Source organism: Lithobates pipiens, unplaced genomic scaffold, assembly GCF_037356315.1.
Source record: "Lithobates pipiens isolate NorthernLeopardFrog02 unplaced genomic scaffold, aLitPip1_a1.2 Scaffold_13, whole genome shotgun sequence".
NCBI classification, from domain to species: Eukaryota; Metazoa; Chordata; class Amphibia; order Anura; family Ranidae; genus Lithobates; species Lithobates pipiens.
This window is the reverse complement of record NW_027507718.1, coordinates 75,808,696-75,823,741: the sequence shown is the minus strand read 5'-3', so window position 1 is coordinate 75,823,741 and position 15,046 is coordinate 75,808,696. Positions and strand designations below refer to the sequence as shown.

General features: G+C 39.2%; 1 protein-coding gene across 3 annotated transcripts in view; it reads left to right on the top strand.

Moving 5' to 3' along the window:
• ADAMTSL1 (ADAMTS like 1) overlaps nt 1-15,046 on the top strand; it is a 1,178,053-nt gene that overhangs the window by 923,384 nt on the left and 239,623 nt on the right. For all 3 annotated transcript variants that reach the window (XM_077475229.1, XM_077475230.1, XM_077475231.1), the window contains one exon: nt 13,804-13,878. In XM_077475229.1, the coding sequence (XP_077331355.1) occupies nt 13,804-13,878 (75 nt within the window). The remainder of the gene's footprint in view (nt 1-13,803; nt 13,879-15,046) is intronic.

Here is a 15,046-nt window from a genome sequence, read left to right as displayed (position 1 = left end):
CATGTGCTGGGAGGCCCTAGGGGCCGCGACCTGGAGCCAGACTGCAGCTAAATCCAACCCCACCACTAGCGGCTTCTGGTGAACACCCGCTGGCTCTTAGATTCCTCTCCCTGGGAAATCTCATGCTCTAGCTCCCAGTGTCATCCATGTTGGCACTACACAGTACCTGCTCTCCTGTATCATCTAGAGCTCCATCTGCAGCAGTTTCTAGCTCCCAGTGTCATCCGTGTTGGTACTACACAGTACCTACTCTCCTGTATCATCTAGAACTCCATCTGCAGCAGTCTCTAGCTCCCAGTGTCATTCGTGTTGGTACTACACAGTACCTACTCTCCTGTATCATCAAGAGCTCCATCTGCAGCAGTCTCTAGCTCCCAGTGTCATCCGTGTTGGTACTACACAGTACCTACTATTCTGTATCATCTAGAGCTCCATCTGCAGAAGTCAGCCATAGGGTCCACTACCTTGCGGTGCACTCCAGACCCCAACGGGGTGCATCTGTCACTTGAACTCAGGTGACCTGATAAAATGTTTCTAGGTATATAGCATGCAACTAAATATATTTCTGTTCATAGAATGTTAATCAAATTAGATATATTTACAGTACATTTAATTGCTTATCTAGTGGTATCTCTGGTCAGTTTTAATGCAGATACTTAGTGGACAAGGGTGATAGATTATATCCATAATGCTTTACATGTGTTCTCAACACTTGACTAGTTTGCTGGCTTACTCAGCACTTACATGGTATTGCTATTATTACTATTATGACCCGTTTAAATGCGTGGGGGCTGGGGGCTGTCAATCAAACTCAATTAGCCAATCAGGAGAGAGAGGGGTGGGGCTGAACCACAGCTCTGTGTATGAATGAATAGATGGAGCTGCAGCTGGGCTTGGGTGCCCCCATAGCAAGCTGCTTGGGGCTCCGGGATTCTGATAAGCCCCCCGCCCGCAGGCCCTGAAACCAATGGCCAGGGTTGTCGGGAAGAGGCCCTTGTCCTCATCAACATGGGGACAAGGTGCTTTGGGGTGGGGGGCCGCTTGACCCCCCATTCCCCAAAGCACCCCCATGGTTGAGAGCATGTGGCCTGGTACGGTTCAGGAGGGGGGGTGCTCGCCTTCCCCACCCCCTTTCCTGACCGACCCAGCTGTGTGCTTGGATAAGGGTCTGGTATGGACTTAGGGGGGACCCCTTAAAATCCATACACCCCCACGCTGTTTTCTCGGCATAGGGGTTCCCTTTAAAATCCATACCAGGCAACGGGGCTAGCAAAGTTTCAATCTTGCCGATGGAGGTGGCGACATTGACTTCCTTTGCTAGTCCCGTCTACCTGGAGTCACGTTCAAAATTAATGGACTTTAACCTGTGTGTGGGCAAGATATACTGTGTTTGATATACTGTGTGTGGGCAAGTCCGTTCATTTCAAATGTCCCGCGGATTGTCCACTGGACCTAGTCCATCGGAAAAGTCCGGTCGTGTGTGGTATTGTATGGACAAGTCCGCTCGTTCAGAATGTCCGGCGGACCTCCACTGCAAACTCCGGTAGACTGTCCACTGGACTAAGTCCGCCGGATAGTCTGATCGTGTGTACGCGGCATAAGTATTTGTGAAATGGAGCAGACATAAGAGACATAAGAAAGCTTAACAGAAAGACTAAAGCCCAGTACACATGGGCCGAATGTCGAGCGGCATCAGCCGGTTCAATAGAAACCAGTCGACATTCGGCCGTGTGTACTTGGAAGCCTGTGTGTGTCAAAGGATAGAATTGTAGATCAGAGATCATCAGCTAGCAAGGCGAAATGTAAAATTGCATTTAGTGAAAACTACATATCAAAATGGTCAATAGAGAACTTTCCCTGTAGAATCCAAGCTTGGCCATGCCCCCTGCCTTCATTCAAACTTACTGACACTGAGGCCACTCATGATATTAAAGGACCAGGGCATGCTTGACTCGTACTGAAATATGAAAATGTTCATGTAACTTCAACTGGCTTTATTTATGAACCTAATGACCGCTTTATAGTCAGTTTTCACGGAAGATAGCCTCTGCTTATGCATTTTATCTCCATATGCTTTGCTTGAATTGCCCAGTTTTATGACAGGTTTATTTCTCTTTTTCTCTCTCCCCATAAGTAGATGTTGTTAATGAAAGGGAATATGCAAAACACAGCCAAAGGGGTTACAATGTAAAATGTTAACATATTATATACAGCATCCAAAGTGTGATAACATCTAGATTTGGCTAGATAGTGTAGAAGAAATAATTAAAGACATACGCAATGTGTAATTTGATTTAGGATGCAGGCCAGTTTCAGCTAAATTCTGCTAAATCTTTAGTGTTTTTCTATCCAATCCTGATTTGTAAATTTACTGCTTGGGGTCAGAGTATTAATCATTAACAGTTGCTCAGCTCAGACATTCTTGGATAGCTTTTAAAAGTTTCATTCACTCAGCTTTTTTCAATATGCATGTTAGGATTTGTTTTGCAGGGTGTTATTTATTCACACCCTTATGCTATCAGATACTAAAATTGAAAACTATTGTAATAAATGTTACAAAGGTATCTGAAATGTTATTATGCATAATGTTGTTGTACTGGCAAAGAAACTGGATATTTCTAAATGTGGTCCACAAGCTTGTTTTGTGAAACATGTTGTGTATAATACAGTAACAATTACTCAATTTAGGTGTCTCCCATGTAATTTCAATGTGTATTGATTTTTATAGTGAGGTAAACATCAATTTCTTAACTCTTTATATCTTACAATCTAAAATAAACATAAGTATAAACCAAACCAAATTTTCCAAAAATGGCCATATCTATAGTCTTATGGAAATTTAAATATCTTCCCTAATAAGAACAATTTCCTGAAAGATGCAGAATGACAACCCGCCATCCTTCACTTGCATTATGATCTTAATTATCTCAAGGATATTTTCAGAGGCCCTAAGACCACCGATACTTACAGAGATTTGCTGCATGCCTTTCAATGCAGTTATACATTGTTCTTTTATTTATTTTGTCTCAATTATAGAACACTTTACAGAGAACACCAAATTATACGCAGCAATCTCTGAAACTTAATACACTTGATAGACTGATATTCAGTCATTAATATATATATTGGTGATTGTAGAAGCACCTCTGTATTTCTGTGGTAAATATAATTATTTTTTAACAAGCAGTTCTGGAATATGTGAACTTGTTGATACATCCTCAGTTCATGAGAATCGAATCTAATCACTGTTTGTCTTTAAGCTGTCAAATACTGCAAAGTAATAAAAAAAAAAAAACGAAAAAAAACTTGTATTTGTTTAGATTTTATTATTTCAACAGCTACTCATTTTAAACCAATATTCAGTTTTTCTGGTGGACAGTAGTTTATTCCCAATAGTTTTGAAAACAATTATATATATCTATCTATCCTCTATCTATCTATAGAAATTTTCACCACATGTTGGTAACAACCCATGCAATCCCTACATACAAAGAAACCAAAACAAATCAGTTCAGAAATGAACTTATGTTTAATTAATGGGCCTCTTCTATGAACTCGGATCTTTAGTTCTTTCCATAGATGTTCTATTAGATTCAGATCAGGTGATTGGCTGGGCAATTCTAGCAGCTTTATTTTCTTTCTTTGAAACCAATTGAGAGTTTCCTTGGTTTTGCGTTTGGGTTCATGGTCTTGCTGAAATGTTCACCCTCGATTCATCTTCATCATCCTGATAGATGGCAACAGATTTTTATCAAGAATGCCTTGGTACATTTATCCATTCATCCTTCCTTCAATCATATGAAGTTTGCCAGTACTGTATGCTGAAAAACAGCCACCCCACACCATGATGTTCCCACATCCAAACTTCACTGTTGGAATGGTGTTTTTGGGGTGATGTACAGTGCTGTTTGACCTCCAAACATGGTATGCATTATGACATCTTGGGTTCAATTTTGGGCTCATCTGACTAGACTATATTCTCCCAGTATTTCACAGGCTTGTCTAAATGTTGTGCAGCAAACTTAAAACAAGCTTTAACATGCTTTTTCTTCAGCAATGGAGCCTTGCATGGTGAGCAAGCATTCAGGCCATGGCGGTTGAGTGCATTACTTATTGATTTCTTTTAAACAATTGTACCTGCTAATTCCAGGTCTTTCTGAAGCTCTCCACAAATGGTCATTGGATCTTGGACAATTCTTCTGATAATCCTTTTCACTCCTCTGTCAGAAATCTTGCGAGGAGCACCAGGTCGTGGCTGGTTTATGCCGAAATTATGTTCTTTCCACTTCTGGATTATGGCCCCAACAGTGCTCACTTTAACATTCAGAAGTTAAGAAATCCTTCTGTAACCAATGCCATCAGTACGTTTTGCAACAATAAGGTTCTGAAGGTCTTGAGAGAGTTCTTTGCTTTTACCCATTATGAGATGCTTCTTGTGTGACCCCTTGGAAATGAGACACCTTTTTATAGGTCATCAGTTTTAAAATGAACCAGCTGATATTAATTTGCACTGACAAGGGGCAGGATTGTTTTCTAATTACTGATAGATTTCAGCTGGTGTCTTGGCTTCCCATGCCTTTTTGCACCTCCCTTTTTTCATGTGTTCAGTATTTTTTCCCTGTGTCATTCCATTTTATTACACATACATTTCTGAACTTATTTGTTTTGGTATCTTTGTATGTATGGATTGCATGTGTTACGTGGTGAAACTTTCATGTTAATATCACCTTTAGAAATTTATTTACCTAGAAAAATGACACTTTGCTACAAAGTAAAGTAGTGAGTGTACAGCTTGTATAACAGTGTCAATTTGCTGTCCCCCTCAAAATAACTTGATAAACAGCCATTAATGTCTAAAGTACAGCCCTAAGTGAAAATGTCCAAATTGGGCCCAAAGTGTCAATATTTTGCGTGGCCACCATTATTTTCCAGCACTGCCTTAACCCTCTTGGGCATGGAGCTCACCAGAGCTTCAAGGATTGCCACTGGCATCCTCTTCCACTTCTCCATGACAACATCACGGAGCTGGTGGATGTTGGAGACCTTGCGCTCCTCCACATTCCATTTTTGGATACCCCAAAGATGCTCAATAAGGTTTAGGTCTGCATGACCAGTCTATCACCTTTACCCTCAGCTTCTTTAGCAAGGCAGTGGTCGTCTTGGAAGTGTATTTATCATGATGGAATACTGCCCTGCGGCCCAGTCTCCAAAGAAAGAGAATCATGCTTTGCTTTAGTATGTCAAAGCATGTTGGCATTCATGGTTCCCTCACTAAACTGTAGCTCCCCAGTGCTGGCAACACTCATGCAGCCCCAGACCATGACACTCCCACAACCATGCTTGACTGTAGGCAAGACACACTTGTCTTTGTACTCCTCACCTGGTTGTCACCACACATGCTTGACACCATCTGAACCAAATAAATTTATCTTGGTCTCATCAGACCACAGGACATGGGTCCAGTAATCCATGTTTTTAGTCTGCTTGTCTTCAGCATACTGTTTATGGATTTTCTTGTACATTGTCTTTAGGAGAGGCTGCCTTCTGGGACGACAGCAATGTAAACCAATTTTAAAGCAGTTTGCGGCGTATGGTCTGAGCACTGACAGGCTGACCCCCCTCCCCTTCAACCTCTGCAACAATGCTGGCAGCATTTATACATCTATTTCCCAAAGACAACCTCTGGATATGACGCTGAGCATGTGCCTTCTTTGGTCAACCATGACGAGGCCTGTTCTGAGTGTAACCTGTCCTGTTAAACCGCTGTATGGTCTTGGCCACCGTGTTGCAGCTCAGTTTCAAGGTCTTGGAAATCTTCTTATAGCCTAGGCCATCTTTATGTAGAGCAACAATTCTTTTTTTCAGATCCTCAGAGAGTTCTTTGCCATGAGGTGCCATGTTGAACTTCCAGTGACTAGTATGAGAGAGTGAGAGGGATAACACCAAATTTAACACACCTGCTTCCCATTTACACCTGCGATCTTGTAACACTAACGAGTCACATAACACCAGGGAGGGAAAATGGCATAATTGGGCACAATTTGGACATTTTCACTTCAGGGGTATATTCACCTTTGTTGCCAGTGGTTTAGACATTAAAGTGTTGAGTTATTTTGAGGGGACAGCAAATTTACACTGTTATACAAGCTGTACAATCACTACTTTACATTGTAGCAAAGAATAATTTCTTCAGTGTTGTTACATAAAAAAGATACAATAAAATATTTACAAAAATGTGAGGGGTGTACTCACTTTTGTGAGATATATATAATATATATATATATATATATATATATATATATATATATATATATATATATATATATATATATAAAACTTTTTTTTTTTTTTTTATAATATTATATATTGTAAAATTTGTGTCCATCCTGGCTAGGAAGTTGGGAACTTCTAGTGCTGAGAACCCAAGTTGCTAACCCTTCTATAACTAAGAACAGTATAATAAACATTTTTGTCTTGGTGTGGTATCATTTGGCTGTTATTTGACTAGGCCAGACTGACTCAGCGAGGTAATGAGTCCAAACTTTCCATGATATAAACAGTGTGACAGTAGGATGTTTTTATGCACTTGCACATTATTGAAACTTTTTGCCAGGAAGAAAGTTTTACTCTCAAAGTTTGTTTAAATGAAACCAAGCTTATCATTCATCATTTCATTTAAACAAAGTGGTTGGACATTAAGCACATCTTACTGTTTTAAATCTAATTTGGCGTTTATGGGATTCAGTTTGTTAAAACATTCCTATGCAATCAACATTCAGATGCTAAATGCGAGATAGGAACTTTAAACTATTTTAATACCTCAAGTATAAACCAACCATGTAAATAAATAGTACATATTAGTAGGTCCACTCAGTGAACTATACTCAAATAAACACAGCAAATATAGAAATGTATTACTAATTATACCTCAAAGTGTTTGTTTTGTTAAATGCTTTAGAAGTTTTTGTTTTTAAAAGGCACAATAGTATAATATTTATTGGTAACAACACATTCTATAAGATCTAGGTCACATTCACGAAGATAACAAAATGCCCATTATTTTAAGACTGGAAAAGCATTTCATAACATCAAGGCCACAGACAAAGAAAAAGGAAAGTGAATCTGCTTTTGCAAGTGCACAGGGAAGACATAATGTCTTTGCTATGCAACAGGGCAATTCTGTATCTAGATCAGTGATGGCAAACTTTGGCAACCCAGATGTTTTGGAACTACGTTTCCCATGATGCTCAACTACATTGCAGAGTGCATGAGCATCATGGGAAATGTAATTCCAAAACATCTGGGGTGCCAAGGTTCACCATCACTGATCTAGGTGAACTATTAGAAGAATAAATTAATGTCCATCCTCATACCCACACTCCCTATAGCAAAGATATCCCTTGGTCCTACACAGACCAGAGAGAAAAGATTAGGTTACATGCCCACTCAGAACGATTCTTTAACAAATCTGTTAGAAAAAATAATATTGGTCACTGTTTGTGTTGCTAAAATGACTAGAGTTATCAAGACTAGAGTTTGATGTGTCAGGGTCCTGGAATATATATAATACATATAAACAAAGTATGAAAACTATTTTTGATTAATACTAACTGAATAAGTGCTGGCAACCACATGATATGTTCTCTCCAGAATAACTTACTGGTCTTCAGTCTTTGCAACAACACCTTCATGGTTTTTGCTGGTCATCCTCTTCTTCTTTCCCCTTCAATTTTTCCAAACATGAGAGATGATTCTTCTCCTAATATGTAAAAAGTAAAATGGCTTCAGGTTAGTCACCTGGGCTTCTAGTGAAAGTTTGGCTTGATTTATTGAAGGATGTTTGTTTTCCTTTCTGTCTATGATATTCTGGGACATTCTTTACCAACACCAACGTTTAGAGGCATCCATTTTTCTTGCTTCACCATTGCTCAATAGAGTGACAGAAAAATCCATATTGTGTCTGTAGTTTCCTATAGTGATTCTTATTATCAGTGCAAATGTCATGGAAACCAATTACCTTCATATGTCAAATTTCACAAAGCTTTAGTTGTGTATCATCATCAAAGACCGCTTGAATGTTTTGCATTTTTTTTTAATTCATGAGATCGAACCATTAGCCAGGGACCTATATATAGGGCAACATTGGGTGAACCCAAAAGTAACTTAGTAACCAAGCATGAGCAGGAATTTTTAATAAATACTAGTAGGTTAATCTGTTTTTGTAGCTACAAGCAGGCTTGTAAGGTTAGCAGTAATAGAGAAAGGCATGAAAGCCAACTTCTCCAATATGCCAAATTCCACAAAGTGATAGCATATAATAAAATACCACTTTATGTTTAGCATTTGTTTAATAAATGAGACTGAGTGACTGAATTATTATTATTACTGTTAATAGCAGTGGTTTCAGTAGCAGTCATATATAAAATTGCATTCACTGAGCGGCATATGTAAAGTTCATAGCAGTTCACAAGTTCACAGTGTTCTATTTAACTATGTGAGGTTATCTCCAGATCATTGTGTTTTTTCAAATATTACATAGGTAAATAATGAAGGATGTGGGGAGGGGAGTTGCTGACCACTACCATCACTGCCAAATGTGTGAGCAGTGTGTATGGAACACCATATCAAAAGACACTCAAGCTCCATATGCTCATGAATAGAATCTTTTCTCTAGGAATTCTGACATGTTTTGGATTGGATCCCACAGATAAGATCATTATTTATGCCCTAAATATAACATCCTTGGTTTCTTCATAGACAGAGGAACCTTTTAAGCTTTTATTTTTTTCATCGTTCAAGCTTGACTTCATCTAACACTGAAAGAACTGAATGGCCTGCTTCATTTTCACATCACATCTAATGTTAACCTTGTGAGCAAATATTTTTATGTTTTTTTAATTTAAGACAAATGCAAGAGCTGGAACGTTGAGAAAAGTGTAAAAAGAATGTCATACTTGGAAAATAAAATGCAATCTGCACGACTCTGCACGGCAATTTAAATCTTTAGGGAGTCTTGTAAATAAAAGCATATATAAATTTAAATCAGAAAGCAAAAGCAGTGGTTATTTCAAGACTTTTGACCTTTTAGTGTCAGAGCATTTTTTGAAAGATGGTTTTAATTATGTTATTTCTTTATGTGATCACAATATATTTCCACATTTCAGCAAAGTAAAAAAAAGAAAAAGAATAAAAAAATGTTTGTCTTAACCACATCCTTGTTTATGTGAACTTTGTAGGTTGTAGGTTTTGTATGACATGAGAAAGCCTTTGAATGAAGCTATGTACCTTGTGGTGCCCTTTTAGGATACATATGCATACATATTATATAGTTGGCATGCATAGTGTATATAATTGCTTGGACAAGATCAAGCAATGCACAGGGCAGAGATGCCAAACTACATCCCCTTTTTACTTGTGCTATCGATCATTTTCTGCAGGTGGCATTCTACTCCCCACTGCCACTGCGCATGTGTCAGCATTACTGGTTTTATGTGGACCTGAAATTCCACATTGGTATTGTGGGACCTTTCTGTTGTATATTCCCCGCTGGTCTCATTGTGTTGATTGTTAACATAGCATGACCATCTAGAGGCAAAACCAAAGGCAGGGAGCCCGACACAGGTGAGGTGAGGCCAAAAAAATTCACAAACATTTCCCAGCTGCTCCTATCTGTCTATGGGTAACATCAAACCCATTCTTCTCTGTCAGTGACTCCTCCAACACATCTGAAAACTGTGAGCAACCAGTTTCCCATGGCAACTAACCAATAATCTTCATTCCCAATGAACAAGGAGGTCTGACTGGTTGCCAGGGGAAAAAAACCCCAGTCACCTTACAGCAGCTCATGTGTATCAGTCATGAGGGACCGGCATTCCCAATCCTTCCCCTTCTTTGATGTTATTTCCACACACCCTCCACACATTCCCAGGACCCCTCTACTTTCTCAGTAGTCTGTTCTTTCTGACTCTAAGCTCAACTGCTCTATTTCCTTAACTGGCACTGATTGAAGATCACTGAGCCATGGTACCACTCACTCCTCCAGTTGCTGTGTCCACAGCCAGAAGAAAACATTGTAGCTGGGCATGTGAGGTGAGGGGGCAAGTCAGGAGGACACATAGAAAAAGAGCAGAGCAGGGTTCTGGGGAGGTGGATGGATAAAATAAAAGTTCTGCTAGAAGATGATGGTGGGGTGATCAGAGTAATGAAGGGGATTGTGCTAGAAATGTCTGAGGGTCTGGAATACATAGGGCATGACCCTGGTGGGTACAGTTGTTAAAAGGCCATTAAAGTGACCATTAAATAATCCATCCACATCCACAATTTAATGGCCCTGTAGTCTATTTTTCATAAAATTGTTCCTTACTGTGTTTTCTGCCTCCCCTCAGAGTTCTCAAAACTTACCTTTTCCCACCTCACTTAATTTGATTGGAACAAGAAGTACATCTAATTGCAGTCATGTGCACTGCCTTAATGTACAGAGCAAGGTCGTTACCTGCTTCTGAGTGCCTTAATCTGCAGAGCTAGAATTTTACCTGCACTAATTTGCCTAAACATATAGTAAGAGACCAATACCTACTTACTACTGCCTGAATGTACGGAGCTAAGCTATTGCCTGCTCTCTACTTCCTAAAGCCATAGTGCAAGGACACCACCTGCTTGCTACTGCCTCAAGGTACAAAACCTAATAATAGTAAAATTCACCCCCTAAATACTCACCTGAGTCAAATCTTGATTTAGCACTGTGCACATCTGCAGCAGCTCTTCACCCCTCTTCCCTGTCTCAAAACCTTGGCTGACAGCAGTGGCAGCCATTGGCCCCTGCTGCTGTTAGTAAAAACCTGTGAGCAGAGAGCGGGGGAGGGACCGAGCAGGGCTGTGTGTCTGAAAAGATGCGCAAACATTGCACAAAGCAGGTAAATATGACACATTTATTATTTTAATGAAAAAGATTAAAACTTTACAATCACTTTAAAGTGACTTTAAATACTTTTTTGGGCTACAGTAAAAAAAAGTCATATTTACCTGTTCTGTGTAATCATATTTCACAGAGCAGTCCTTTATCTCCTCTTTGGCAGTCCCCCCGCCAGCACCGTCCAAACTCTGTCTTGATTACAATAATGTGCTTAAAGAGGAACTCTGTGATAAGCAAATACTGTCATAATACAGGAGATATGTTTGTTAACTTTGTATTTTTTCCAGATCTGTGCAGCAATCTAGTGTGAAACATGGCCTATTTTACCACCCTGCTTCACAGGCGTTGCCATTTACAGCAAGGTTATTAAAGACCGGACCTAATTAATAGGGGCCTAATTCATTCTGTTATTTCTTTGCTCCAATAATCTAGGATATGCATCACTCCCAAGGTCTTCACCTGGAAGGCATACTTCAAATGCTACATGGAAGGAAATCCCATCCCAGGAAGTACTCTGTGGTATCCATCCTGGCCTTCTTCCTGTCTGTTCTGAACCTGCATTTGGCTTTCAGTACCATCAAAGGCCAGATCTCAGCACTTGTGATTAATTTCCAAAGAATCTCATTCCCTAGTGAAAAACCCTTGTACAGGGTGTTAGACACATAGTTCCACCTGCTTGTCGGCCTGCTACTCCATGGGACCTCAAATAGATTCTGTCATTTCAAAAACAGCCTTTTGAATTTATTAAAGAGCTTTCTTTTTCTGCTTTCCTTTTTTTTTGGCAGAGACTAAGTGCAGGTACTTGCCTACTCACAGGCCCGGAATTAATAAAACCTGAGTAAGCACACATAACCTACAGAACCTTGTACACACACAATATGCTTTGACTACAGAGCAACCAGCAATTTCAGCATTGGAACAAAGGCAGACCACCAACATCCTTGCCCCCACCCAGCATATGTGGTTAGTGTCTGGCTGGAACATTAATCCCCTGGCCCACCAGAATTGGTCGCCAGTAGCAGGCTGACCCCCTCCCCCCCAAAAAAAATTGGTGTTTAGTTGCTGACTCTAACCAGGCAGCCATCAGGAATCATGATGACCCTTATGTCCTCTCTGTCCGGGTATCCAGCAAACTACTGACATTCTGCATATCATTAGCCAGTACAGGACCAATACTAGGAAATGCCAGTATGTAGCATCATCACATAAACAATCCTGGGTGAGAGGCATGTAAGTGCGAAGGTTAATTTGAAAGTTAAACACTGTTATTATTGGAGACACTTCTAGTCATTCTTTGCATTTGAACATCCTTTTTTTTATGACTGTTATTATTCAGCACTGTAGATAAATAATTTCTGAAATTAGTTGCTTTTTGACACATAAAACTACATTTTTAAATTAGTCTGCTAAATTTTGTCATCTTTTATCAGCAGCTAATTTAAGCTAGGCTAAGGAAGCTGCCAATTTGGTTTTTGATGTCCCAAGCTCAGAAAATCTCAACTCAACAACTAATATTTTTGCAAGTGAAGGACCATAGAGATAGGCTATTTATAAAAATGTACTTAGTTGTTCTGTAGCTCTAGTTTTTAGACTGTGACCTGTGGTATTCCAACCTCAGATTCCTCCACATGGTGCTTTTCTTTTTCCACCTGTCAAAGCCCAGTGACATCATAGGGCTTCTTCTTATTTCACATAGGTGGAAACTGTTTTAAAGCTCATATATATGAGTGCCTCTAATGAGCCCGAATGCCTCAAAGCACAAGGGTAAAGAAGGAAAGATTTTTATATGGGTTTAATACAATTTTAGAGCTCATACATGTGAGTGCCTTTAGTTTGCCTGAGTTTTGCAATATAGAAGGGTGCATTTCTTTATAAATAACAGTGATCCAACATGTAAGGAAACTTTAAACAGTTCAACATATTTTTAATCTGAACAAATGTCAATGCAGAGCAAGTGCAAAAAAATGCTTTTGCACAATGTTTGTGCCTCTTCTATGCTCTGCCACCTTGCACCGTGTATGCTCACTGTTAATGATTGTAGCTATATGGAAAAATAGGTCAGTATGCACCTTCCCCTTTAAGCTTTATATGATTTCACCCAGGTGTCAGGACTTATCACAGTGCTGACTCAGGATCTTGACCACTGACTGAGAGCATCCACCTCCTCTCAGAAGAAAGCTGCAGTATGTGATTCAGAAAAATTCAGATTTTCAGCTGATTAACCTGGTATGGTCTCCATTTCCTGGTATGACTAATGATATTATAAGCTCTGCCCCTATGCGTTTTTGTCATAGATCATGTGACTTAATTCCCTTTGCAAAGTCCCAAGGCGTATGACAAAACGCGTAGGAACAGAGCCTATTACGTCATCATGCATGCCCAGAGCTGGAGGCATCAGTTAATATAATCAGCTGTCAATCTTAATTCACATATACACATATATATGTTTTTACACTGTAGTGCACCAGATTTTAAAGTGCACTAATCTATGTGAGTGTTTAGTGGTTAATAAAGCACAGTTTTAATGAAGGTGGTATCACATATATTTTCCTGCATGTGGTTTATTTTCTTCCCAAAATTTGGTTTGTGCAATAATTGTGTATAATGGGCGATGTACAGTTGTAAGGTGATTGTGCGGCACTCTTTGTATGTTTATTTACTGTTTGGTATGGGATCACATGACATGACAATGTGGGCAGCAGACAACACATAATATATATAATATATATATATATATATATATATATATATATATATATATATATATCATTATATCATAAATATTGGGAAGGAGTGTTTTTTTTTATTGGTTAATTGAACAGAGGTTTCATATTTTTTGGTGATTATAATAACATATTTTATTCTAAAACGTCTGATTTTTTTATTTCTAGTGGATGATACAGTGGTTGTTATTCCATATGGCAGTAGGCATATACGACTGGTGCTTAAAGGACCTGATCACTTGTGTAAGTAAATTTACCTTTAATAACTTTGAAAATCATCCCTTACTAACATTGCCAATTAAAGAAGACTAATTTGTGAGTGGCAAACCATCTGCGTTCTCAAGAATGACAATTACAGAAACATTCTATAAAAATGTTAGCAAAACAAAATACAATAGTGACCTTGGCACCCCAGATGTTTTGGAACTACATTTCCTATGATGCTCATGCACTCTGCAGTGTAGTTGAGCATCATGGGGAGCATCTGGGGTGCCAAGGTTCGCCATTACTGGTATAGGTGATAGCAGCAGATTTAAGTTTCAAACTGGAAATGGCAAAATATGGCAGTTAAAGTGTAATTGATTACTACTGGCAGCTTATAGATATTTTCTTTTTTTTCATCTTAATTGAATATTATTTACGGAATAGCAATTCATGTGAAACTCTGTAGTGTAGAGCTTTTTTTTAAATGAAAACTTTCTGTCTTGAAAGCATATACACAGAAAACCATCAGCCGTGATATTGATTTGTTCAAACAATATATAAAATAGTATTGACCTTGCATATGTGGAAAAAAAATATTTACCCTAGTTCCTTACTATAACTTACTTCCTTACTTATGAAGTGATTATACTGTATAATTACAATAAGCTGTTCATTTTTAAACTGCAAAACACCTTTCAAGCTACAACTTTTTAAAACAAAGTTCCCACCACCTTCTGAGATGAGTTTTTAGGGATTGTCTGAAAGGGAACAGAGTAGGAGACAGTTGGATAGATTGGGGTAGAGAGTTCCAGAGGATGGGATAGGCTCTGGAGAAGTCCTGGAGCCAAGCGTGGGATGAGGTGACAGGAGAGCTAGAGAGCAGGAGGTCTTGAGAGGAATGAAGAGAAAGCTTTGGTTGGTATTTTGAGACTAGGTTAGTGATGTAGCTGGGGGCCCAGTTGTGGATGGCTTGGAAAGTTAGCATCTTGAATTTAATTTGATGGTTGAGAAGGCAGTGAGAGGGTGGGAAGCCAGTGGAGGAATTGCATAGTTGGCAACATTGTAAAAAAAAATGTATAGAAACACCTTTTTGTCTGTAGGCAGGGCCTTATTATAATTGGGGGGGGGGGGGCATATGTTTGTAGGCATGACATAGTGGGGGGGGGGGGGTAAATGCGGTGTGCAAAGCTCGCTGCTGCAAAATTGG